The 26,616-nt window shown below is 47.6% G+C and overlaps 2 protein-coding genes across 5 annotated transcripts in view; one reads left to right on the top strand and one right to left on the bottom strand.

Moving 5' to 3' along the window:
- Positions 1 to 773, top strand: part of Nrap (nebulin related anchoring protein) — a 68,772-nt gene extending 67,999 nt beyond the window's left edge. For both annotated transcript variants that reach the window (XM_069988046.1, XM_069988045.1), the window contains exon 42: positions 529 to 773. In XM_069988046.1, the coding sequence (XP_069844147.1) occupies positions 529 to 633 (105 nt within the window). In that variant the 3' untranslated portion in view covers positions 634 to 773. The remainder of the gene's footprint in view (positions 1 to 528) is intronic.
- On the bottom strand, positions 35 to 26,226 carry Habp2 (hyaluronan binding protein 2). Of its 3 annotated transcripts, XM_069988047.1 has the most exons (13): positions 26,072 to 26,226; positions 18,148 to 18,184; positions 13,192 to 13,299; positions 11,389 to 11,496; positions 10,212 to 10,328; positions 8,929 to 9,048; positions 8,367 to 8,538; positions 7,248 to 7,345; positions 5,941 to 6,178; positions 4,911 to 5,053; positions 3,545 to 3,679; positions 1,770 to 1,915; positions 35 to 1,245 (listed from the first exon to the last, which is right to left on the bottom strand). In XM_069988047.1, the coding sequence occupies exons 1-13, from the start codon at positions 26,135 to 26,137 to the stop codon at positions 1,081 to 1,083; spliced, it is 1,653 nt and encodes a 550-aa protein (XP_069844148.1). In that variant the 5' UTR covers positions 26,138 to 26,226; the 3' UTR covers positions 35 to 1,080. The 3 variants fall into 3 exon arrangements, with proteins under 3 accessions (XP_069844148.1, XP_069844150.1, XP_069844149.1); XM_069988049.1 differs by lacking the exon at positions 11,389 to 11,496; XM_069988048.1 differs by lacking the exon at positions 13,192 to 13,299.
- Between the last annotated feature and the right edge of the window lie 390 nt (positions 26,227 to 26,616).

The raw sequence follows: 26,616 nt of genomic DNA, 5'->3' as shown, positions 1-26,616 counted from the left end.
TCTGCCTTGCAAAACCACGGGAAAGGCAAACTCATTGTTGCTTTTCAAAGTTTATTTTTGGCCAAAGGTCAGCCGGCTCTAAAGAAGTGTGAAATGCAGCTCAAGCAAGGCGCCTAATTTCATGGGTCTGAGATGACCGGGTGGGTGACATGTGGGTTAAACTTCCTGCAGGGTTTTCTCTGAAGTCACAGCCATTAGTTCTGCAGAGGCAAACCTACCAGAGCGACATCAATCCCGGGCCAGGGCAGACCGGGCTGTGCTGACTGCTAGCTCGTTACATGTGCGGAAAGGGTCAGGGACTTGCTGGCGATAACAGTCTGCATTTTGAACCCTACTTTGTTCAGAAGAAAGATGCCATGTCTAAATGAGGGATTGCCTTGGCTTCTTTCTCATTTTTGCCTTGAGGTTCCTTTTTCTTGGGCAGGGTAGAGAGGGACACGGTGAACATGCATCTGGGGGTCTTAGTATATCTTGTGAGGTGGGGAAAGGAGGCGCCTCTTAACATGGGGGTATGTTTAATTTCTTCAGGGGGGGCTGGAGGCAGTGGAGGCTGAAGATCATCCACATGGGCAGGTGAACCCAGACGCCACTGAGATTCTGCATGTCAAAAGGAAGAAGGCTCTGCTGCTGTGAGGGAACTGAGAGAGAAACCACAGTGGAAGTTTGCTAGCCAGAGATGTGATTTAGATGGCTTTGGTGGGGGCAAGCTGTTAAAAGAGCATAGCAGCCCATCCCCAGATCTGTCGTTATTAAATGTCAACTCTGAGAGCAAATGGAAATTGTGTTTTGGTCTTCTTTCCAGGACGGTGGTTGGGAGGGAAGCAAACGTTTACATTTTACATTGGTTGCATCCTTTTTGGGGTCCCTGGGCAGGGTGGGGAGGAGAAGGAGTCTGATTGAAATGGAACAAAAGTTGGTGCGGCCATGCCCAGGCTTGGCAGCACCTGCCTCTGCCCAGGGCATGCCCACTCTGCCATGCGGCCTTCTGGAGGCCATAGGGGGGCGTCCTTGGCCACCCAGGAGGGGCCCGCCTTGTCTGGTGCAGAGGAGGAGAGGCTTTGAGGTTCAAAGGACAACACCTCAGAAGCCAGCCTCCCTTTGGATGGTGACTTTGATCCAGTTTAAGAACTTAGTGACTTGGGTGTAGACTCCTGGCTTCTTCCCACATTCCTGGCCCCAGCTCACAATCCCGTAGACATAGTAGATGCCATCCTTCTCGCAGGTCAGGGGGCCTCCAGAGTCACCCTGAAGGACCAAGTGGCAGGAGTTAGTCCTGGGAAACAGATTACATCCAGACACCTGACAGGTAGCAGGAGTGATGGGGTAGTGGACTTCTCTGGAAAGCAGTGACAAGACTTCCTGTACCTCCCATGATATGAGTTCATGGGAGAGAAGCTAACACCATCCCCAGTCCTGAGTCTCAGAGGGCATAGCAGAGAAGCCCCGAGCTAGAGCTACATCCTTGTGCACAAAGCCCTGTTTCTTGACTCAATGGGATCACCACTTTCAGTTCTCAGGGTCCTTTACTTTGCTTGGCAGGTGACACAACTTCCAGTTGCTATTGGCTGAGATAATGATGGTGGCCTCCCCTTCACCAATGCTGTGGGAGTAAAGTCAGATAATGCAGGCAGCCTGACCCCTATGCTGAGTCACCCTGGCTGTGTAGACTCAGAGCCTTCCATCCTACATGTCTAAGGGGTCTCTGTTCTAGCATAGTATCTTGTCATTCTCTCCTCCTGCCCCTCCAACTACCCTTTGGAGTCTCTGACCTGGCAGGTATCTGGACCAGGCTTCTGGAGGTTGCCTGCACAAATCATACTGTCATCAATCATGTGGTCATAGAGTTGGCGAGAATTGCACAGCTTGTTGGCAATCAACTTGACTTTGGCATCCAAGAGTTGACGGGAGCCATCCCCTGTGTAGTTAAAAAAAAAAAAAAAGTCACTACCTTGGGCATCAGAGTGGTACCTACCCAACCTGAAGTCAACAGTAGTAAGAAAAAGGCCACTGGCTCTCACCTAAGGAAGCCCCCCCTCCCCCAGGAAATGGTAGAAAAGCCCATCTTCCAGCATTGGGAATCCTTCCTCCAGCCTGTATGTATCATGCTGGTGCAGATCTTCTGCACAGCTGCCCTATCACCAAGATCAGTTACTTACTCCCATTTCTGTCTCCCAACTAGACCATATGCTCTGGGAAAACAGGGATGGTGTCTTTAGCAGAAGACCTGAGAGGTAGATTCTGGATTGGATGGATGGATGAATGGATGGATGGGAGATGGATAGGTTGGTTAAGTGTCCTGGTGCATTAAATTACCTGTTTCCCACAGAAGATATCCTTCTCCCATTAAAGATATGGTGGCTCACACTAGTAAACCCAGCTATAAAGTAGGTAGAGGCAGGAAGAGCATGACTTTGAGATCATCTGAGACAAAATAAGCAAGACCTCATCTCAAAAAATAAAATTCTAAAGGGCTAGAGATATTGCTCAAGACTCAGGGATAGACTTCTTTTTCTACCAAGGGCCATTTGGATATTTATAACATTGATTACAGGCCACACAAAATTACCAATACAAGAAGATAGCTGCTGGCAACCAATGAGAAGAACGCAAGAAGCCTGTATGTCTGTCTTGTCCTGTACCAAATGATTTATTGGGCCTTATGTAGCACATAACCCAGATGTTCCCACACTCCTAGATCAAGTGTTAAAGCACTTGTCTAGCATGCTGGAGGCCTGCTGAATACCACAAAAGGAAAGAAAATGTTATCTTTGAAGATAGTCTTAGAGAACTATTTGTGAAAAAATAAAATCATTCTAACCCAAGGCTCTGTAAGATTTCCCAATGAAGTCATGACCACGTTGAGCAGACCACATGGAGCAGAATAGAGGTGGAAAGGTTTAGATAGACTGCAATGAAGATAGCTACAAAGAGTTTGTCTGGTTGACCTCAAGTCCAATTAGCTAGAAATTTCCTTTCTCAAAAGCCTCTGACAAATGTGTGTATTCCATTTTACATTCTGCATGAATGCAGACCTATTCAAAGTGATTCTTGCTTTCCGTGATTAGGGACAAGATAGGGTGGGGCAAGAAATAGCTTTTGAATATTTGAGAAAGACTTGAGATACTCAGCTGAATTTCTCTGTGTTCAACTGTCTAACCTTGCTGTGACCATAAGAACTCCAAGCCTTGGAGCTAAGTATGATTAGTAAGAAACTAAAACCAAGTCATTTGAGCAACAAGGCCAAGAAACAAATGCATGTCTGCCAGAAACCAATGTTCTGTTCCCAGTGTCATGAAGAGGCTTGGTCTTCACCGACATGGGATCAATGCCCGAGGAAGGTCAGGGTTGAGGGAGGGCATCAGGGAGCACTGTGACCTCAGGGAAGATAAAGGAATGTTCCTTGCCCATGGTGAGATTTACCCAGTGCCTCAATGAAGAGACAGACACGGCTGACAATGTATTTAGGAACTTATTTCAAGGGCCCTTAATTCCTCTGGTCAGTAGAGTTCTCCTGAGTCTTGGGAGAACAGAGGTCCAGACATACCTGTTTCTGTCACCCCCCAGCCAGAGATGTGGCACTCTGTCCCAGAGGGGAAGGGTGCTTCAGGCAAACAGATGGTCTTCACGTATTTGGACTCCAGAGCACAATGACCATCAACTGGCTTGAGCTTGAGCAGAGCTGGGGGGAAAGAGAAAAGGTGGATGGCGCTCAGCTCCTGCTTAGGGAAGCATGGCTCCAGCTCACTTTACCTACCCACGACTGAAAACCTGCTCACTCTGTCATTTAAGTTTTTAAGCTTCCACCGTGGAAGAGCTGCATGCAGGGAATCATATCAAGAAAGATAATTTAACTTGAAGGCAATTTCAATCCATTTTTTAAAAAATTTTAATTTTAACTTTTTTTGCCAGTCCTGGGGCTTGAACTCAGGGCTTGGGTGCTGTGCCCACGCTTCTTCTGCTCGAGGCTAGCTAGCTGTCTACCACTTGAACCACAGTGTCACTTCCAGCCTTTTCTGAGTATTTATTGGAGACTGGCATCTCGTGGATTTTCCTGCCTGGACTGGCTTCAAACCATGATCCTCAGACCTCAGCTGAGTATCTAGGATTACAGGGGTGAGTTACCAGTTCCCAGCTTGAATCCATTTTTAAAAGTATGTGGCAAAGAGAGAGAGAGAAAGACAGAGACAGAGAGACAGAGACAGACAGAGGAGAAGAGAAAGAGAAGAAAGCAAAAGGAAGAAAAGAGGAGGGAAAGAAAGAAGAGAAGAGAGCAGAGGAGAGGAGGGGAGGGGGAAGAAGAAGAGGAAGGAGAGGGGAAATAGAAGGGAAGAGGAGAGGAGACTGAAGAGTGGAGGAGAGTGGAGAGGAGAGAAAAAAATGAGAGGAAGAGAAGAGAAAGGAGGGGAGGAGAAGGAGAAAGAAAGAAGAGGGAAGGGAAGAGGAGGGGAAGGGAGGGGAGGGAGAAGACATGCCAGGAAGTAGGCAATGGGACTGAGAGGCCTGTATCCAGTAACCAACCTAAGACTGTCAATGCCTTTCTACCTGAGCGCCCACAAGTGCCAAGTGTTCCCCCGGTGCTTATCACGACACTTAATGCACCCCCATCTTCTAGAAGAGAAAACTGAGATTCAGGGAGGTGACCTAGCTCCTGGCTAGGCCTTGAGGGGAGCTGGGATTCAAGCTAAGCGCTGTGCACAGTACAGCGTTCCTAGCACTTCTCTTGTGCCTTTTGGTCCACATAGCCCTCACATACACTCTTAAGAACTGAACAGCTCAGGAGTTCTCTATGTTACAGGGTCCACAGGAACCAAGTGATCAAGAGCACCTTCTAGGGTGAACCCTCATCTTTGCAGCAGTGGAAGGGTCTTCCCAGGCTGAGACGCAGGGGAGACACAAGAAAGGGCACTTGCCGATATCATTGTGGGGAATCTCATCTTCTTCATTGTACCGGCTGTACTTGAGGATCTTCTCCACCTGAAAGCTCTGCTCATGGAACTCTGTCTTCTTCAGGTCCTGGTCCCCCAGCACGACTTTCAAGTGTCTGGTTTTTATTCTGGGAGGGGAAAATAATAATCAAGAAATGGCTCTGGGGTGTCAGAACTGGGAGCCATGCCCTGGCTCCCCTCCTGGTGAGCTGCCTGGCCTCTGCAGCCTCTTCCTCATAGAACGGTGGGCTTCCACATACAATAGTGTGAGGGAATTGATGAGTGGAAGCAGTCTCTCAATACAAGCTAGCATTTTTGTATCACTTTTCCTGGGAGCCTCCCATTTCCCCTGAACTGTGCTATAAAGGACAGCTAATGAAATCTGAAACTCATCAGGGTGCTAAGGTCCTACGTGGCTGACTTCTCCTGGGAGACCCCTGCTGGAGTTCCCAGAGGTGGACTGGAGATACTCAAGGCCACCTCCAAATCCTGGGACCCGCCCTGACCATGAGCTGGGGAAATGGCTACTCCACAGCTCTCAGAAGTCACTTGCTTCTCTAAGGTCCACAGGAGGCCTAGCTGAGGAGGTCTGAGTCCAGAGGCTCACTGATGATGATATCAGACAGTAGAATGAGTTATTTTCCCCTGGTAAGAGCAAAATGATAAATGTCCAGGAAGCAGACAGACCTCGGCTCAATCCCAATCACCCACTTCCTTTTCACAGGATGTTAGACTAGGTACTAAACTTGTCCGAGACCAGATTTTCTTTACGAGAAAGGAATAATAATATATTCTTCCCTTCCATGGATAGTTACTGAAAACTGCCATCATACAAAGACCCGCAATATAGACCCTGGGCGTACTGCAGTTATTAAATCTGACGGGCTTGCTTCTCTCTCTCGGCTTGTCTCTCAAGAGCTGATTCAGGGGTATTAACTGTCGTGTGATACGTGCAATGGTCAGGGTAAGCTTTCTAGCCATGGGAGTGCTATTCCCTCTGAGGTACGCCACCTACTCAGTGCAGTGGGCAGCAGTGAGCACCCAACAGGGATGGATCAGGGCCCCTCCACAGAAGTGGCCTTGGGGCATAGGGGTGGTCAGTGGCATCGAGGTCTGCAGGGAGGCCTGCCACGGGTGCTTGCCCGCCGTGCTCTTAAAGCCTCCGTAGATCCGCTTGACTGGCTCAGCTGTCTCCGTCCTCCCGCAGGAATCAAACTCTGGTTGCTTGATCGATGGCTCCATCGGGCTCTCCTCTGGAGAAAGACAAAGTATGCAACTTGGGCATCTCTAGTCCCAGAGAGCGACATCATTGAAAGTGTGATTTCAAGTCTAACAGCAAGTGGGTGTGCAGAGCTAGAGACTGCCCGCAGGCAGGCATGCAGACTTTGATACTGTGGTTAATAGAATGCAAGTCCATAGAATTAGTGATGAAGATGCTGCATTTTTCCTCCTTATTTCAGCATGTTATGCCTAGGATCCACACACACAGACACACACATACACACACACACATACACACACACACACACACACACACACACACACATGTAAAAACATAAGAAACACAACGCATAACTATTCCTTGATGTACAGACTACATCTGAAGATTTTCCTAGTATCAAGGTAGAATGTTTGCCAGAGAGCTGAGTTACAGGGGGGAGAGAGGAAGTAAGTGGTGTATGGGAACAGCCTTGATCCATTCTGTGGGGTTTATAAGAAGGGAGAGATAATGTGTGTACTTGGGAAGCAAGGGAGGTCTTTCTAGAGGAGAGGATACTTGAGCTGATTTTCAAAGAATGGTAGGAAGTAGATGAGAGCAGAGATGGAATGGAAGGTAGCCAGAAGCAGCCATAAGAGCAATGACATGGGTGTGGAACTAGCCAGGGAAGGAATCCATTGGTTATAATGGCGGGAAGATACGCTGTTTCAAATGATAGTACAGAGGTGGGCCAGGGAGATTGGCAGGAAGGCTATGAGCCTGGATCCTGGGAGGCCCTGGGGACCCAGCTAATGTTCAATCACCATGTATGTCTAGGAACATTGCCCCTGGCACACAGCAAACAACTGATATATACCACTGAGAACAGTAATGCAGTCAGGGAAGATGAGCTTATAGTTAAGACACCTGGCCGAATCAGCTGACAAGATGCCCGGGCCCGTTCAGCATCTTGAGGGTTGCAGAGAATTTGAGCAGGTGTGAGATGGGAGTTGGTAAAGCTGACACTGGGAGAGGTGGTGGGTAGGAGGGAAGGGTGCTGGTGGCATTTGTCTGTGGAATGTCACCTCCCCACCCCAGGGGCCCTGGGACAAACACAGGCTTACCTGGGGCTGAGCAAGCTGAGATATCACAGTATTCCCATTTCACCTTTTCACTGTTTACTTTAATAAAACACCAGGGCTTTTGGTCTCTATCGGGGTTTCTAAAACAAAGAGCAAAATAACTCAAGGTCAAGACTTAGAGGGCTCAACCTCACCTCAACTTTTATTCTCACCAAAGGCCCTTTGGTTGAGAGGATGCTGAGTTCCTGGGCTTTCCCTGGGACCACATTCCACTTGAATCCTTCAATAACATAGCAAGCTCGGGGTACAAGGATGATCATAATTTTCTGGCAAATTCTTAACCTCTAGAGGAGAGGTAGTTCACAAGCCTTGTACACATCAAATTATAGGAAAAGCAGTAAGACCCTAAAAGATTCCTTTAAAAAAATCAGAGCAGCAAAATGGACCCAGAATCTGTTTGAATCTCTGAATCTCAAACATAGGGATCTCTGAGAACAGGCTCCAGGAGTCCTGTAAAATGATTCCAGAATGGAGAAGCACAAGGTGAGTATAAGCAGGAAGGGGATTTGGAGTAAGCAATATCCCATGCAAGGGATCCTCTGCTCTTTATATACAAATCATCTAAGTCACTGGCCTTGGCTAAATTAAAGTGGCAAAAGGAAGTCAACAGAGTGTCAGAAGGGAGAAGGGGCAGGGAGAATTCTAGTCAGCCTTGTCCTTCCTTGGGGAACTTAAACATGCTGTGACAGAGAATGTAAGTTTACCACGCATGCCATTTGCTCCTCTATCCTTCTCCCTTGAAGTTACATAGGGCCATGCATGGTATTGCTTCTGACTGATGAAGTATCATGGAAGGAAGAGGATGTGTCACTTCTAGATTAAGGTTTTGTTTGCAATGCCCTCATTTTCAGTCCCTTCTTGCTGTTTCTTGGTATTTGAAAAATGTAGAACTGAATCTCCCATCCTCTCCCACAACCCACAACACATGCCACACCAATAAACAAACTTGGGATGAGTTGGGTAGATAGGGAGCTTTTTGTTACAGCAGCAGATCTTTATTTATCCTAAGTATGATAATCTCCTAGGAAAGAAGTCTGCTTTTCGACAGTCTGTTTCAGAAACCAGGTGACTAAGACTGAGCCTGGGGAAGATCATTTTTACCTGCAAAAATTGTGCTCCCCAATCCCATGGGCCTCGGCTTCCTCCATAAACACGTTGTAATTCTCCTGCAAGAGGAGGTGGGAGTTCCAGTAAAGGCACGGGTTCTGGTTGACTGTCCTACTCACTTTGCCTCGGTAGGAGTAGCCATCTCCCACATAGCAGTCATCGGGACCTCGAGAGAGGAGCAATCGGTGAGAACTGACAGCCCAGGGCAGACTGCTCCCAAGAAGGCTCGGTGGGTCTATCGGCAGAGTATAGGATTGGACCTCAATATTTATCCCCCTCAGAGATCATCACAAGGTTCTAGAATGTTCCACAGCCAACCCACCTCCAAAATACAAAACTTGGCTGAGGAGGTGGGTGGGACCTTAATTCACTGATCTGCCTTACACAACTGCATTCTAGAGAATGGTTTCCTCCTCCTGGGACCAGGCACATCCTAGGTAGACCCTTGGATGTGAGGCAACAGACACAAACTTAACTGGAACCACATTCTAGCCCCAACCGGGAAAGGGTTCACTGTGGACCTGGCTTCCGAAGAAGTGACGGCAGATGTCCATACCTATTTCACAGAATCTCCCTCTGAACTGGTCAGGACAGTAGCAGCTGAACCTGGACCTCCGTTTATGCCTGGTACAGGTACCCCCATTCAGGCAGGGGTTTGGCCTGCACACAGAAAGCACTGGAACAAAGGAAGTAAGACGAAGAGAGGTGGGTGGTGCTGTTCTGGTATCATCCTTCCACCAAAGATGGGGTCACACCAAGGGGGGAAAGACAGGACACTGGAACTCCAGGAGATGTACACATGAGTCTTTTGTTGGTGGTGGTGGTGGCTATGGGGCTTGAACTCCCGGCCTGAGCACTGTCTTTAAGCTCTTCAGGTCAAGGTGAGTGCTCTACCACTTGAGCCACAGTGCGACTTCCGATTTTCTGGTGGTTTATTGGAGATAAGAATCTCACGGACTTCCGTGCCTGTGCTGGCTTTGAACCGTGATCTCAGATCTCAGCCTCCTGAGTAGCAAGGATTACAGGCATGAGCCACCAGCGCCCAGCTACAAACACAGGTGAAACCACATGGAGGCCACAGGAAAAGAGAGGCTGAGGATCATAAGCAGTAACAAAGGCACAGACTGAGCAGGCAGGCTGGGGCCAGTCTGAGCGAGGTTGAAACCTGACTTTGGCCTTGGACATTGGATGCCTATGAGAAAGTCAGTTATCCTCTCTGAATATCAAGTTGCTTCTTCTGTAAAATGATTTCTTGCGGCGTTTGGGGGAGAAGGTGGAACAGTGCCTAACTCATAGCAATGACTCAATGTCAACCAAGTCCCCTACACGGTCCATTCCAGTAGACCAGTGCCAACTTCTAAAGGAAGGAGATTTCAAGGTCTGCCTTGTGGGGATAGGGAGTGTGGTAAGGAGTACCTGCAATCCTTGCTACTCAGGTGGCAAAGATCTGAGAGACTGTGATCTGAGGAGTCAGGCCCCCCCAAAACACAAGACCCCATATTTTAAAAATAACAACTAAAGCATAGCAAACTTGCCTTAGCAAGTATAAGGCCTGAGCGTAAACCCCAGTACTGCCAAAGGGAGGGAGCAGAGGTGGGGGGTGTGATTCTTTTTGGATGGAAAGGAACACAGATAAGTCAATTCCCATCAGACTCTCCAGGGATGATATTGTGTGTGTGGGGGGGGTCCTTTGTTTGCTCTAAATCTTAGTTAAAATGGTCATCTTGAATGTCACATAAGCTTCAGACACCTCTGGACTTCGGCACACTAAGATTCAGAGGCCCCAGACATATACTAGGAAAGAGAAAGCCTAGCACAGGAAGGGCACCCTCCGCTTACCTTTGGAGCAGTCTGGCCCTGTGTATGGGTGTTTACAGGCACAACGGTAGTAGGGAGAAGTCCGTGTCATGAGACATTCTCCTCGGCCACATGGGTTGTTCTTGCACTTGTTCTGTACTGTAGGAGAGACACAGAGATGTAGACTACAGGAAATTAATTGAGGGCCCATTTTACTTAGCAGGATACCTAGGTCACTAGTGCCGGGGTGGGGGTGGCTGGCGGGCCTGTGGCCTTGTCCATGGTTCTGAAACACCAGGCTGCTTCTACACAGGCATCTCTTCTCTTTTCACCAGGAGGGGGGCTTCCTACGTTCTTTCTAGTGCTCACAATCTTTATTTTTCCATCTTAATTTTTTTTGTCAGTTGTGAGGCTTGAACTCAGATCCTGGGCACTGTCCCTGAGCTTTTGTGCTCAAGACTAACTCTCTACCACTTCAAGCTACAGCTCCATTTCTGGTATTCTGGTGGTTAATTGGAGATAAAGAGTCTGGCGGACTTTCCTGCCTGGGCTGGCTTTGAACCACAATCCTCAGATCTGAGCCTCCTTAGTAGTTAGAATTACAGGCATGAGCCACCAGCACCTGGCTCGATCTTAGTTTTTTTTTTAAAAAACAAACAAACTTTATTTATACTTTTAACAGAACTGCACTTTTAGTCTCTGCACTTCCTCTGTCTAACTGATATCATATTTCTTCCTCGTTTTGACACTCTAGAGAAGCCAGGGGATGAAACGAAATGCTGTGTTCATGCTCAATGTCCTTGTGTGACCAAAAGTATGTCTGTATTCTCCAGGCTTTCTTGCTTTTACCTAGGTTGGACCTTGTGTACCCTGAAATCCTTCTTGCTGCCCTGTTTGAGGACATTTCTATGTTGTAGTTAGCCTAACACTTTAAAAGTGAAGTCCAGAGTTAGGGGCACATCTTAGTGAGAATCCACATTCCCTTTTAGTCTCAATCTTCTCACATGCAAAATGGACATCCCTGCCCCACCTCCCATACCAGCACAGGAGAAGGAGCATCAAGATACTGCCCATGATAGCACACACAGGAAGCCATCATGCCAAAGGTTTTGCCCTTCCCCTGGGATCCCTCAGCCCGTCTGTACCAGAGTAGCAGAAGAATAGCTTCTTCTTTCATAGCTTCTTCTTTAATCTCTGAGTCTAGAGAAGACACACTCACCATTCTGACACCTGTTCCCAGAGAAGGGGGCTGGGCAGGTGCAGGTGAAGGTATCCCCGCTGATGACACAGTCGCCACCGTGTTTGCAGGGGTTGGGCTGGCACGGGTCTAAGGTACAAGGAAGTCAGGGTCAGTAGGAACAGCCAATGACAGTCCTCACTTCTCATTGAGGGGGACTACAGAACCAGTGATTGGTCAAAGGGGAGGGGGAGGGCTTGCAAGGGAAGCTGCCACTGTACAACCAGGGAGAGGGGTTCAGGTGTGTAAGAAGAGAGGTGAAGAACAATCGTGAGTCTGTCCCCTCAGCCTGCTTGGACAGGGCCTTTCTCATTGAGAAAGTCCCTGTGCCCCTCTTGAGTGTTATTCTCCTCCCATCTCGCTGGGAGAGCCACAGGGGCTGTCTCTGATGCTGAAGGCATTTCACAAGTGGAAGACCTCCCCTTCTTCCAGTGCCCAGGGGTGGAGGTCAGGAATGGGGAAAGAAAACCCACCCCTCATGAAACACAAGCTTTCTGAACATCAGGAGAGAAGACCAAAGGCAAGAGGGTGACAGAAGAATTGACGGCGAGGAGGAAGTGACCCGGTGGCCTTCATCTTTCTTCAACTCCTTGTTCAGTTAGATTTTTGTCATATTTCATCTGTGCCTTTGGCTTTTCATGGTTGTCTGAATGGATCTTCCCTTGGGGAATTCTTTATCCTTCTGTTCACATGCATTGTTCTTTGGTTCAGGAACTAGGATCCCTGGGCCCGGCTCTTGTTTTGATGGTTCTTTCTGATGTTCCCCTGGTGCCCTGAATCTTGGCCCTGCCTTCCAGGCCACTTTGCTCAGTTACACAGCTTTTATTCTAGCTGCTAAGTGCTTTCTATGCCTTCTCCTGGCGTTGTCACATGGCTTTGCTTGGACCAGATTCTTATTCCTTTTCTGTCCCATTGCTTGGGTTAGGAAACCACAAAACAAAAACAAGTATGGTAGAGCATACATGTGTGAGTACACACACTACACACATTCCTGAATGACTGTGAAAAGCTTCCGAAGAGTGAACAATGAAAGCCAGAACAGAGATAGAAAGTCCTTAAAGCCAAACTTGTGAATGCAACAGGCCAAGGCTCCATGCTAACTAACATTTAAATTGAGATGAAAAAAATTGGAAGTGAGAGCTGGGTGCAGTGGCTCACATCTGTAATCCTAGCTACTTGGGAAGTACAGAGGATTAAAGTTTGAAGTCAGTACAGCCCAAAAGTTAATGGGCCCTCTCATCGGAACTAGCAAGCCAGGTGTGGTAACACATCTGCTATAGGGGAGGAGTAGGTAGGAAGATCTCAGTCCAGGATCAGCTCTGGACAAATGCAAGAGACCTTCTCCCCCAAATGACTAAATCAAAAGTGGGTGAGGAGTAGGATTCACGTAGTAGAGCACCTGTTAGAAAGCACAATGCCCTGAGTTCAAACCCCAGTACCACCAAAGGAAATGGAAATGACTTTGCACTTTACTCCTATTCATAGTGTCAGGACAACTGGCTGCTGAGCCATTCATTTGCTACATGACCTTGGCCAACTCAGTTCTTCTCTTGTCCTCCTTTACATCATCTGTCATTTGAAAGTAGGAGACATGATCTTTAGGAACCTCCTCAATTATCATAGTGTACAATTCTAATTGGGGGAAAAAAGGCAATCTAAATCTAAATCTAGATTTAGATTTTTCTGACTAGCATATTTATGATATGCTGGTCAGAGAGGAGGGGAGAGAAGCCCTTGCATATGGTCCCTTATTAATTCCCCTCAGGCATCCGATTTGGTACCCACCATCATCTGCATAGTACCAGCCAGGGTTCTCAGGGGTTGGTGAGGTGGTGGAGGCCTCTTCAGGGTTGGACTGCTCAAAGCTATCGTAATAGTAGTCAGGAGTCCAATCTGCAGGGGGTGGGAACAGGACACAAGAAACCCTAGCTGTAAGACTTAAAGAAGTCAGCACTTTACTTAGTTGAGCAACTTTGCCCCCAGGGAGTTCACAATCCTCCAGGAAGAATTGTGAGTCCCCCCCCACCCCAGCTCTTCCTGCTAATAGGGGTACTTGGGAAGGGCAATGATCTTCACCCAGGAATCCAGCAAAGCCAGTGTTGGAATTTGCTAAAGTTAAGGCTACCTGATTTGCAATGGGGAAAAGCCAGGTCCTGGCTCTCCATCAGCCGTGGCCTTGGATCAGCCCACACTGTTCTTTGGTTTTCTCATCTGAACAGCGGGAAGCGGACTGAGGCCTCCAGCAGATCTCTATGTGGGGTCTAGCAGAGTCAGCTCCCACATCCCTTGACTGTCTTGTTGAATGTTTCTGTACCGAGGTTTTCTCAGTGAGAACTTATCAACTTGGTGCAGTAAAAAAAAAAAAAAAAAAAAAAAAAAAAAAGCAAAAACGTGTAGCTTTCCTTTTGTTTCCGGCATCAAAATCTTCCCAAGCTGTATTGATTGAGTCATTAGAACAGCTTTATGTGCCCAGCCCTGTGATAAGCATGTACCATCTGATTTTTTCCTCATAAGAAAATCTAGGAGGACTATTCTCTTCTCTGTTTTTAAGTTGAGAAACTTGAGGATAAAAGAGATTAACTAACTGGCCCAAGGTCACGTAGCTAATATACAACCGGATTTAAATTAAGGCAGATGGTCTGCAAATAACCACTAATTTTTACTAGCTCAACTCCCATGCTCTACTGTTTCAATGTTGCCTTGAATACACACACATACTCCTGGGAAAGGCTGCTCACCTCTCCACACTGATAGGCCGAGCCTGCTACTGAGAGATCACCCAAATTCAGCTCTGAGAAGCAGGGTCCTAGATCTTGCCTAGCAAAAGAGAAGGCAGTGTTCAGGATTGCTTACAGCTGGAAATCTCATGCTAGATGAAGACTACACTTTGGAAAATGCAGGTGCATGTGAGACTGGATCTGGAGCTCTTTGTCTGGGGTCTTGGAAGATGCTGGTAGCTCCATGGCTTGTAGAAAGAACTTTGGGAGTTGAAGAAAACTGTGTTCATTTGCCTGTTTCCAGCTGATGAGAGTATGCCACGCTGAAGCCATCCAGAGATGCATATGGCAAAGAGGCAGGAGCCAGTGCAGATGTACCACTTGAAAGGGGATCCGACAGAGGCAGCTGATGGCATAGAGAAGCGCACTTTACCTAAGCCTGATTATCAAGCACATTATCTCATGCATCTCCCCATTATTCTGATATAGTCTTTATCTCTTTGGCTTTTGAAAAATCGACTTATGCACAATGGCTGTTTTATATTTCCCATTAAAATGGAACTATCTTTTTCTTTCGTTCTGTCTTTCTTTCTTTCTTTTTTTTTTGAATCTGGTCCTTGGCAAAGTTTCACCTCATTTATCACAGTGTCAAGTCAAGACTCCCTTGGCTTGCTCATTATTTCTCTTGAGCTGCTTTTCCCCCACGACGAAAATGTTCCCAGAGGAGGCTACTTTTCTAGGGATGAGGATCTGGGTTGAAGATAAGGCCATTGTCTTCCCCCGGAGCAAATAACGTTCCTTTCCAAGTAGCACAATAAAGCCAAGGAAGACAGGGAGACAGTGTGGGGGGGAAAATGTTTTTCTGAGTTTTGTCATAAAAGATTTCAAACTGACATTTGAGGGAGAGACGGTGACACGATTACCTCACTTATTATTTCTTTGGGGAACTTGTTTTTGTTTTCCCAATAGTTATTTAGAGATAAGAGCCCTTTAGGTTGCTTCTAGAACTCTTCCCACCCCTCCTAGGGGTTTGGGGAGGAGTCAGCCTGTCTGACCTTGACTAGACCATTAGGAATGCCCTCAGTGGAGGTAATTGGTAGGGAAACAGGATTCTTATGTAGATGGGATGGTGTGAATTTTCCAGGCATGGAGGGGGAGGGGGGAGGGAAGGATGGCTAAAATGTCTGTTGATGGATTTGGACTTGAATCCAGCCTACTTCACAAGGCCTGCCCATCTTTCTGTGATGCTGAAGAGGAAATAAAATGCTTAAGCTGCAAATCACATTCCTACTGAGCAAGAGAGTCAGTCCCTCCTGTTTGCTAGGGCCCAAGGCCCTTGGTTGAACTCTTGATATCCAGCATTGCTTAGTGGTTCCATATTACCAGGACAGATGAAGCCATCACCTGGAGGTTATGTGAGGATGGTACCAAAGCCCTTGATAACTTCTGGAGATTGTCCCATGTCTTAGAGATGCATGATAGCTGTGTTTCTCTACTCCTAGACTTAAATCTTATGGGTTTTTCCCCCCCTTAATGTAGGCCTTTAATCTGACTCTCTATGTAAAAATCACATGTCCAGCCAGGTGCTGGTGGCTCCAGGCTATAATCGTAGCTACTCAAGAGGATAAGATTTGAGGATGACAGTTCAAAGCCAGCCTGGGTAGGGAAGTCCATGAGACTCCAACACTGGAGCCACAGCTAGCTAATCTTGAGCCAAAAAAGCCCAGGCCCCGAGTTCCCGCTCCAGGACTGTCAAAACAACAGGTGCATGGGGGGGGGGGGGAAGGGGGGGAAGGAGAAGGATTGGGATTGGGGGGGAGGGGGGAGGCTGGGAAGGGATATGAAGGGTAAACCAAAGGAGGAGGCTGCAATGCTTGGTAAGAAATGTACGCATTATCCTGCCCATGTAATTGTAGCCCCTCTGTACAGTATGTTCACAAATAAAATTAAATTAAATTTAAAAAAAACAACAGCAGCAATAACAACAAAACAACCATGTGTACATCTACCATGTGTACATCTACCATGTATACATCTACAATGGCCAAATACTATGTCAGGTGCTAGAAGGCACTGGAGACAGATGTTAAAGCAGAATGAATGGGGAACTCAGGGAAGAAACCTGTGGCTTTGGGTCATAGTATCTCCTGACTTAAAAAAAAAAATGCCTGAGTTCTGTAGGAATCTAGAAACTTGTCCAAATGCTTTCCTGTGGAGAGAGGGATTGCTGCTAGACACGAGATCTATTCCCATTGGTAGACTGTAGAAATGACACTGGGTTCAAATTCAGATGACTGGAGACTTTGTTTTTCCCCCTGAGCTATAAAAAAGGAGAGAATTTGGGGGAAAAAAGGAGTGTCTGTCTGGTATAAAAATAAAACCCTTGTGAAATTTTCTATTTAACAGAGTCTTTCTCTAGAAACTATAAGAATGGTGAAAATATGCTTAATGAGCCCAAATAATTATAATAACAGACGAGTATACATTGCATAGTTGCAATTGTGTCGGACACTACACCTCATAGATGCGCTTGAACACAATCTTCCTTAACTCTCAAACCTGCATGGAGCTCACCATTCCTATTCTACATCTCAGGAAACACTCAAGCAGAGGAGTGTGGGATCTCACCCTACCTAACTCCGTGTCACGAGTCTCTTTTCATGAGCCTGGAACCATGGGTGGATCTGTGTTGCCGAAACTCAGGGAGTTTCGGCTTTCGGGAAGTAACACACACTTTAGCACGTGCTCCATGCCCCTCTGCCAGGATTACTGTGGTACATGTGCAGTCTCTCTCAGAAAAAGCTCAGAGTTCCTGCAATGGGGACTTTGCAGCTGCTCTGGTTAAAGAGCCTGCCAGATGTGTGGAACGGAACAAAAATCCTCAGAATGTCATCCCTGTGGGCCTCATCCATCACCATGGCACAGACAGATCCTCCCAGGACCTCCCCAAACCCCAGCCTTGTCGGCCTGCATTTGACGCTTCCAATCTGGCTTGGCAGGGCAAGTGTAGCAGAGAGGTTGGCTGGCAGACGGCAGGACAGCTGACGGACAGGCATAGCCTGTGGAGCCAGGCACAGCCAAGCTGGCTTTGGAAGTGCGCTTCTGCAGGCCTGCTGGCTATGTATCTCCTGTGTGGGGAGATGGGCACAGTCTTTGTTGTTTGGTGGTCACCTTCTCCACCACTCCGTGGGCCTGAGATCTGGGTACCTTCTGCTCCAGGAAAGCCCTCTCCACACAGTCTCCAGCAAGATCAAGCCAAGAAGCAGATTGCCTGCGGGCATGAGCGTGGTGTTCTCGCACCTCACTGTGGTCTCAAGTCACAAATTCCATCACAGCCCAGTGACCCCCTCCTGCCACAATGCAGTCCGACGGTGATGTGTCCACACACCACTTCTCACCGGGGGCTGCAGTCTGCCTGGCTCTGTTCTAATAGGGGTGAGTAGCCTAGGCCCCCTACCCATGGGAGGTGTCAGCCCTGCTCAGCCCAGCCTGGCCATGGGCACCAGGCAGAGGAATGGATGGGACCGAGTGAGTCTGGGGAGAGACTGAGCATGTCTGGAAGGGGGTGGGGACCACTGGAAGGGGGAAAACATTGGACCTGAGAAGGCAAAGGACCAGGCAGAGGAAAATGGCGGCAGCTGCCATGAAAGCAAAATCACGTGGAGGCTTTGCACCAAGGAAACAGGAGAGCCCCTCCTTTGCTCAGTCACAGCCCTGCTTCCCTTAGCGTTTCCAGCTCATCTCAGCCTCTGAGGGACACAAACAAGCTGCCTTCTTTGGGCCTCCATTTCATTCTCTGTAAAATCAGTAGTTTTGCCCTTGAGGTCCAGAAACAGGTCCTCAGGAGTGTCCCAAGGCAACTTAAAATTGTGCGAAGCACTGTATGCATGCAGCATTTCTGGGCAAATTCTCAAGGGCATCGGTGACACACATGGTCCTTCTAACCCTTCCCTGCTGGGGCCCCTACCTCCACACCAGAGCCAGCCCATGGGGGATCAGAAGTCCAATTGATAGGCACACTCACCTGGGTCCAGGTGTTCAAGGTAAGGCATCAGGGAGAACTGAAAAAGTAACACAGAACAGACACCTTGAGCAAGGGCCTGGCCGGGTCAAGATGGTGGACGCCTCCTCCAGCTTATCCCAAGCGCAAGCGCGATGGGAGCTTTCTGAGAAAGCCTGCGTCAGGAAGGATGGGGTTCAAGTGGCTCTTGCACATGGCCCCATGGACCTTCCTCTGCACACATTTGTTAGATTGCAGCTTCCTGGGTGCAGTGCCCATTGCCTGCCCTGCTGTGTTGTACATGGCCACATTATAATCTTATAACAATCTCATTAAACTTAGCCTTCTTCACAGAGGAGAAAATCCAAACTCACAGGTTACAGGTAAAGTGTTTATACTCAACTCTGAGTGATTTCTTTGGGTGACAGCTCTTGGGGGATCAGAAATGGGCAAATGCTTAAAACTCCCCCAGATACTTGCCATTGTTCTTGGATTAACATGCAAGCACCCGCTGACACCTAGAACCCTCCTATGCCCTCTCCCTTCTCCCTGTCAGACAGCTTCCTCCATGATCTTCCCTAAGACTCACTTTAAATGTCCCCTTCCCAAGGAGACCTTACCCTATCACTATGACACTCACCCTCATTGTCTTGTAACGATATCTGTTCATTCCCTCCATTGTTCTTATTATAGTACATGGTTTCATATAAATTTATTTGCGTGTCATCTGTCTGGCACATCAGACTCTGTCCTCAAGAAAAGCAGTAATCTGATCAGGTTTCATAAGAAGTATAAATGTATAGAAAAATGATTCCCTTTCCCATCCTTACTGTCAAATTACATAGTGTACATTGATTGATTGTAATGATTGCCTTTGCTCACCCTTCCTCCTCCCATTCATGTGCCCTTCCATTATTTATTTACATATTTTATGGTGCTTTCGTGTTACCATGGCAGAATTATTGTGACAGAGCGAGGCTAGCTCAGAGTTTTATTCTCTGTCATTCATGGATAAAGTTTCACAGACCTCTGACTGAGAAAATGGTAGTTTTCACACTGGTTAGGTTTCCATTTTGTGGATTAGATGTGAGAAATCAGAGCTCACTAGCATCTTCCCTGTACCCGCATCTGTCTAGGTAGCTTGGCATGTTTGCTTCTTCTGTACACAGCTCCAGTGCCCATGTTTTGTTTCATTGTCTTTTTTTTCTTTAACAACTTTTGAGAAGTGGGTCGCTGCTGCACCTCTCATGGCCAGCAGGTGGCAGACGTGCCCTGCCTAGCTGTGGACCAGAACAGAGCTGGCTCTTGAGAATGTCCCAGCGCACAGGGAGGCTGCCAAGGCTGCCCAGCTGTGTCTCATGGGCTTGTCACTCGTTTCTGACTCTGTGTCCATCACACAGAGGCTATGGTGCAGTGTGGAAGCCAGCAGCCCTCTAAACAGGCTCAGTGTCTGGGTATCAGACGTGTGACCCAAACAGCTGGATTCCTGACACTGTCCTGAACTGTGGTAGAAAGTGGATGGATGGGCCCAGATTGCCCCCTTTCGCCTGGCATTGGGGGGTGGTGGTGGTGGTGGTAGAAAGATGGGAGGAAGAGAGGGAGGAGAAAGGAAGAGGAAGAAGGAGGGATGAAGAGAAGGAATAAGAGAAAGGGGAAAGGAAAGGGAGGAGGAGCTATCTAGAAAGAAGCGGGGAAAGGCAAGAAATATTCAATTGGTTGACAGTCCTGGGCTTTGAACTCAGGGCCTCATACTTGCTAGGAAGGTACTCTCCGCTTGAGCCTCACTTTCAGTTTTTCTGTTCATATAAAGAGCTGGTGATGAGTTTGGGACTTGGCTAAATGTTGAAATGTTTGATATGCATGTTGTCTTCATTGTATACAATACTTGATAACTTAAAGCATTGTAACTATATCCATTTTAGAGGTGAGGAAACTAAGGTTTGCAGAGATTAAGTTGCCCCAAATAATTCAGCTGTGACAACTACTGGATCTAAGGAGGGAGTATGAGGGAGTGGAATATGCAAAATCTACAGGGAAGAAATGGATGGCAGAGGAGGCTGTGCAGCTCAACAGAGGCTCTTATTCTTGAAAGACTTTATAGAAAGTCTCCTCTGGACGCTCCGGGGCTCAGCTTAGAAGGCCCTTTGGGTCCAGTGACAGTCGAGGAAGGCATACACGTGACCTCAATCAATCCACCGTGGCCACGTACACCTGAACAAACCACTCAAAAGGCACCCAGGCCACGGCTCACTTCTCGCCCATCCCTTCTTTGGTTTCAAAGGAGATCAAACAGCCCGTGGTTCCAATTGGCTCCGCCCCTCCTAGATGGCTGATGCCAGAACATACATGGTAAACCAATGCCAGGTGATTCTGCTCTTGGCTATTCCTGGATTATGCCACCGTCTCTTAGGCATGAAGCTCCCGGTTAAGGAGACTCAGGACTGATCCTAGCGCCTGGGTGGCTGTTAAATGACTTCTTGCCTTGGATTCCTCAGTTGTGAAAGTAAGAATTTCCTTGCCTGAGCTGATGGTTCATTTGAGGTCATTTGGTAACAACACATAGCATTTGTAGTAGATCACGCTAAGGGCTTTGGTCAATGGGCTTGGGCAGGAGAGGGAGTGGGGTTGAAGGTTTGATGGTGAAGCCTTGCAAGAGAGGCTGGAATAAGATACACCCTCATTTCTGGGTGTGATAATGAACTAGGAGGCCATTTGGAAGACCAATGAGCAAACCAAACAAAATGTCAGGCCAAGTCTGAAGCCTACCATATGTATAAGAATCTTCCATTAATCTTTTGCCTCAGCAAACAACCCAGGGTCTCAGCAAAGAACTAACTTCCCACCGGGGAAGCTGAGTACATTCTGTTCTTCCCTGCTGAGACATGTGAGCTACTGCTGGTACCCGAGCTGCATTAGGTAATGCTCAGTGACAGTGGAACTAGCATCCATCCCCTTCCAGAGCTTTCTGGAAGCTCTCCCAATCCTTTCCCAGGACTCAGTGACATGGCTTTTATGTTCCTTCTCCATCCATAAAGACAATGCTAAGGTTTTATTTTTTTTTTAAATGAGGATAGATGAAAAAAAGGTGAGTCTAGGTAACAAAGCATTTAGGAAAAGATTGGGCGGTGGTGAAAGTTCCTAAGATGGATTAACTCTCACAACTGAAGTTTTGAAAGTTTGGCAACACTAATCCTTCCGGTGTCAGAAAGTAAGGCTTCCGGGGTGGAGCAGGAACTCCAAGAGAAATCAGTTCTTGGGCAGGGTGTGGTAGGACCTTCTACAGCTCAGAGAACAGAAGCTGACTTTGGGCAGATGAATTTGAATGTGAGCTCTGTGACCTGCCATGGGTGCCATCTTGGGCCAATTATCTGCAACTTATCAGTGACCTCGGCGTGACATTGGTCTCTACCTCATTGGCTTCTTGGGGAGCTTAAATGAGAATGAAAACATAAAGTATGTAGCAAAAGCTTAATAAATGACTGCTGCTCTTAGTGCAATTATTAGCCACGATTGTTGAGGTGTGTGTTTCTGGGGTTTGTTTTGTTCTGTGCTGTTTTGTCTTGAGATGGCTCAGTGCCCCTTGATACTAGAGAACTTGTCAGCACAAAGTCTTGCTGGAACTTGTTTGTTGGGTCACCGTCACGTCATACCCACCCCCTCCTGCAACTATTTTCTCTGGGATCTTTGCCAAGCCCTAAGCCAGCAAACCTTGTTATATTAATTATGAAGAAAAAGCATGTTTTATTCAAAATCCCGGCTGCCGAATATTCTGCCATGCTGTTTTCTCTGTGACAGCAGAATTGCTTTTGCATTTAGGAGACCCTAATGAATTTGGAATATAAATATAACTGTGCCTATACACACATGTGATTTTCTGCGACCTGATTTCCCTAAATACCAGTGTACGATGCCAGAGCTAATGAGTTGGACTTGTGCTTGCGATCAGTTGGAAAAAAAAAAATCTCTGAGAAGTTGAAGTGAAATTCAATCCTTCCCTTTTCCAGAAGACTCTTGTGTGCATTACAGAGGAGAGGTGCACCCTCTCCCTGCCTCTGCTAGCGTCAAAGACACTGGGTTTTAGGGTGCTAAAGCTCTTTAGGGGGTGGTTCACATCTTATGTCTTGGGGCCCTTGTGTATTTGGGTGTTTAATTCAGTCAGATACTGAGATTGATAATCCTCTCTCCTCTCCTCTCCTCCCCTCCCCTCTCCTTCCTTCTCCTTTCCTCCCCTCCCCTCCCTTCTCCTCTCCTCTCCTCCCTTCTCCTCTCCCCCCCTTCCACCCCCTTCTCCTCTTCTCTCCTCTCCTCTCCTCTCCTCCCCTCCTTTCTCCTCCCTTCTCCTCTCCTCTCCTCTCCTCCCTTCTCCTCTCCCCTCCCCTCCACCCCCTTCTCCTCTCCTCTCCTCTCCTCCCTTCTCCTCTCCCCTCCCCTCCACCCCCTTCTCCTCTCCTCTCCTCTCCTCTCCTCCCCTCCCCTCCCTTCTCTTCTCCTCTCCTCTTCTCTCATCCCTTCTCTTCTCCTCCCCTCCCCTCTGCTTCCTTCTCCTCTCCTCCACTCCCCTCTCCTCTCATCCCTTCTCCTCTCCCCTCCCCTCCACCCCCTTCTCCTCTCCTCTCCTCTTCTCCCCTCCCCTCCCTTCTCTTCTCCTCTCCTCTTCTCTCATCCCTTCTCTTCTCCTCCCCTCCCCTCTCCTTCCTTCTCCTCTCCTCCACTCCCCTCTCCTCTCATCCCTTCTCCTCTCCCCTCCCCTCTCCTCTCCTCACGTATGTAATGTACCCAGTGTTACCAGAATGTCTGCTTTAAACAAAACAAAACAGCTAGGAGATGTATGCCTTTCTATGAAATGTGTTGATTTTCAAATGCTGCCAGGCACCTGAAAGAAAAGGGACAGATTCTGCAGGCTGACCTTCAACCTGCCAAGGAAAACTCAGTTGTAAGCCCAATGTACAGCAAATTGCCCACTTGTAACCTCTGGTCTACATGACCATTTTGGGGGGCTCTATAGGGAAGAAGACCCCAGGGTTTAAACAGCCCAGAAATGTGAGCAAACAAGTGTTTTAATTGTAAGTTGGTAATTGGAGAAGCCATTCTCTTTGTTCCTCTCTGGAGATGGGCAGAGACAAGCAGGGCAGCCCCGACAAGCATTGTCCTCCCTCCTGACCCCAGAAAAGGTCAAATTCCAATGCAGCCAAGCTCAGCGTGTCCCAAATCATTCCTAAGAACTACAGCGGAAGAGATTTCTAAGATAGTTCCTGTCTTTTTTGTAGTTGAGTGGCGCTTCTGTGAGGGTGATGACTTGGACAGACCTGTGTGGTGGCCCTGGCTGACAAGTTAGTTTAACATTTCTGGGCTTCTTTCTAATCTGGAGAGGAAGGATGACAATACACAGTCACGCTGGTGACAGACCCTCAAAACTATGCGTATGACAGGTAGGGAAAATCCAATTGAGGCAGAACAGGAGGGGCGTATGAAGGATGCCCTGGTTTTCATGGCAACGATATTTGACTTGTATCTCTGACTAGTAGATGTCAAAACAAAAATCTGCAGGATAGGGGGTCCCAAGGAGAAATCTGCACAATGTTTACCCTCATGGTGTAAAATCTTGGGGATGCACTTTAGTCTTTCCAAAGCATAGTGATCACAGACAGCGAATTTCAGAGACACGTGGAATCTCTCACCCTCTACTTAGCAAACAGGACTCTGGTCTAAGAGCCTTCTGGGCCTTCTGGAAGAAACATTCTCCTGAAGGGAACACAGTGGACCAAGTGATTTTTTTTCATGCTTTACCAGGGCCCTGGACCTGTGGTATACAGCTCAGTTCTATCACTTCTAAGCTACATGAGCTGGGCCCCCTATCTGGCCCAGTTCTGGAAAAAAGGGAGCAATGACAATATGTACTTCTTAGGCTCCATCAGGGATGATGGCTCAGTCCTTGCTCCTAGGAGTCCTCATGGTTTGGTAGCAGTTGGTTATTACTTTCAACTACATAGGTTGGAGAGGTCACCCCTGATAAACTGGTCATGTGGCTCTGTCTTCTGCCTCCCATAATGCCTTTTACTCTCTACTACATCCGAGCAGGTTGCCCACGCATGCGCCACCTTCTTGACCACCTGTTTGGCTCATACCTGGGTAAGAAAACATTCTAAAGCCCGGATTCCTCTCTGTAGAACTGATGAAACTCATTGCCTGAAGTCTGTCTCTCTTATATTTTTTCCTCTTTTATCCATTGTTGACTTATAATTTCACTGCTAACCCTAAAAACATGTCACTGGGACTGGCAGGAAAAAGAGATCTTGGGGGGGGCAGAGGAAACATTGTTCTTTTATATCAACCCTTTTCCTGGTCACAAACTTTCGGTTTTGGTCTTTCTGACTGACATTTTGTCTAGGTCTTTCCCCAGATGGACATCCATCAAGCAATGGCATGGGGCAGGGGCCTTGGTATCAATATGTAATTGCAGCCCTCTCGTGTACATAGCCATAACTTGAAAAGGAAACCTTTTCCAAATGTGGGGCTTCAAGGGAGTAGTTTGTTGAAGAGTGGGGTGTGCTGTTGTCTTCAAACCATACTGATGTGCTGTGCACCAGCAACTCATGCCTGTAATCCTAGCTGCTCAGGAGTCGGTGATCTAAGGATCAAGATTCAAAGCCAGCCCAGGCAGGAAAAGTCTGTGAGACTTTTATCTCCAATTAACCACCAAAATTTGGAAGTGAAGCTGTAGCTCAAGTGATAGAACACTAGCTTTGAGTGAAAAAGCTATGAGAGATTGTCCTGGCTCTGAGTTCAAGCCCTAATACTGGCAAAAACCAACCAAGAAAAAACAACATCCTAATGAGAAGACTTGTAATTTAACCTGCTTCCTTCCAGAGATACTCTATGAACTAAAATGGGAAATAGCTGAAAATGTCCTTAGTTAGATATACATGTGATCACTATTGTTTTGGCTCTATGTCCTACTCACACCTTTCCACCCTCTCCCCCGCAAAGGGGAACATTCTCTGGAAAGCATTCCTTCTGGAAATTTCAATTGTAAAGAGCTAACCTTTAAGGAAAGCCATATGGATGACCTTGTTGATTCATGACCATCCCCTAAGTCTGTCAGGATTAGCACGTGCGTGGCAGGTGAGCAGAGCACAGACTTAGAGAAATTCTGTTTCTGGTCCTATAACTCACAGCTACCACAGCTACAGCGTGGTCAAGCTGAGACCCCTGCCCTGGTTCCAGCCTCAGCCTCAGCCAGCTTGGAGCTCCCAGGAGGCTCCATTTCCATTGAAGGCCCCCTTCCCCTTACCCACAGAGGTCCAGCCACCATTGGAACCAACAGCACACAGAAGGGGCCCTCATCTCCAAGACGCATCTCATTGAAACAATCTCAAGTGCCCCTAAAGCAAGTCTCATGGAAGTTCCCTTCCTGGCTCACAACAACCTCCTTCAGGGCCCTCCACAACCTCTTTGCTCTATTGCTGCCATCGTGGATAAAGAGGTTCTCCCCAGATCTAGCTCACAGAAACAAAACTTCTCCCAGAATAATTCGAGGTGGGAAGGATTCCCTAGAAGGCCCATGCCCAGGGATCTTTCTCCTAGTATCAGCCCCAGACAACTGGAAAACCAAGTAATAAAGGCTGATTTAGGGGGGGACCGACTGTGTGTAGCTTTCTGTGGCTTCTCAAAGGGGGACTTGTGATCTGTCTAAGATTACAGCCCAAGGTTTGTCTCCATCTCCTCTATTGGAGCACACTCATGGAGGTCCTGTGGCTAGAGAGTTCCAGGCAGTCATGCATCATCATGAATTGACTATTGAGCAGCCGGCTCACCCTATAGACACGTTCCACTTGGCAGCACAAATCTCCTACGACCCAAGTTTCTCCTTGCTCCTGGCCCAGCTGGGTGGGTCTTTCCTGATAACCTCAGGGTCTCTCCACCATAGACATTTGGAAAGAACACTTACCCCATTGGCTGGCTTTCCCACCAGAACAATTAACAGCAGAAGGAGATCAGACACCCTGGCAAACATCTCTGTGGTTGAAAGCCTAGTGGTTGGCTCTCAACACAGTTTCCTTCTCAATACAATTTGTCTTTGGGTTGGGGGTGGGGGAAATGTCCGTCTCCGAGGATTCCGGAACAAATGAAGAGGATGCAAATTATTAACTAGGCATCAAATACTGTTTAATGTTTTGCAAACCAACTATCTTGATTAAACAAATGGTAACTTGGGGGCTGGGCAGAGTCATGGGGCTGGTTCTCTGCTGAGAAGACAGTCTTCAAAGACAGTGGCCCGAAATAACAGCCAGTCTTTGGCTGATGGTTATACATAAGATCTACTGTACACTCAACATGGAGGGCCTCGAGTTATATGTAGCCTCTCAGCCACCTCAGAAATCAGTGGAAGCACCTGTCACAGGCCTGGGACATTACTTATTAGGGAGAATGCTGATAGATTTCTGGTTTATTAGCTTTCAAACAGAATTAAGGCATGAATGGACTCCTACTACT

This window comes from Dipodomys merriami, unplaced genomic scaffold, assembly GCF_024711535.1.
Source record: "Dipodomys merriami isolate MVZ:Mamm:240054 unplaced genomic scaffold, mDipMer1.0.p SCAF_35, whole genome shotgun sequence".
Lineage (NCBI taxonomy): Eukaryota > Metazoa > Chordata > Mammalia > Rodentia > Heteromyidae > Dipodomys > Dipodomys merriami.
This window is presented reverse-complemented; position numbering and strand designations above follow the sequence as displayed.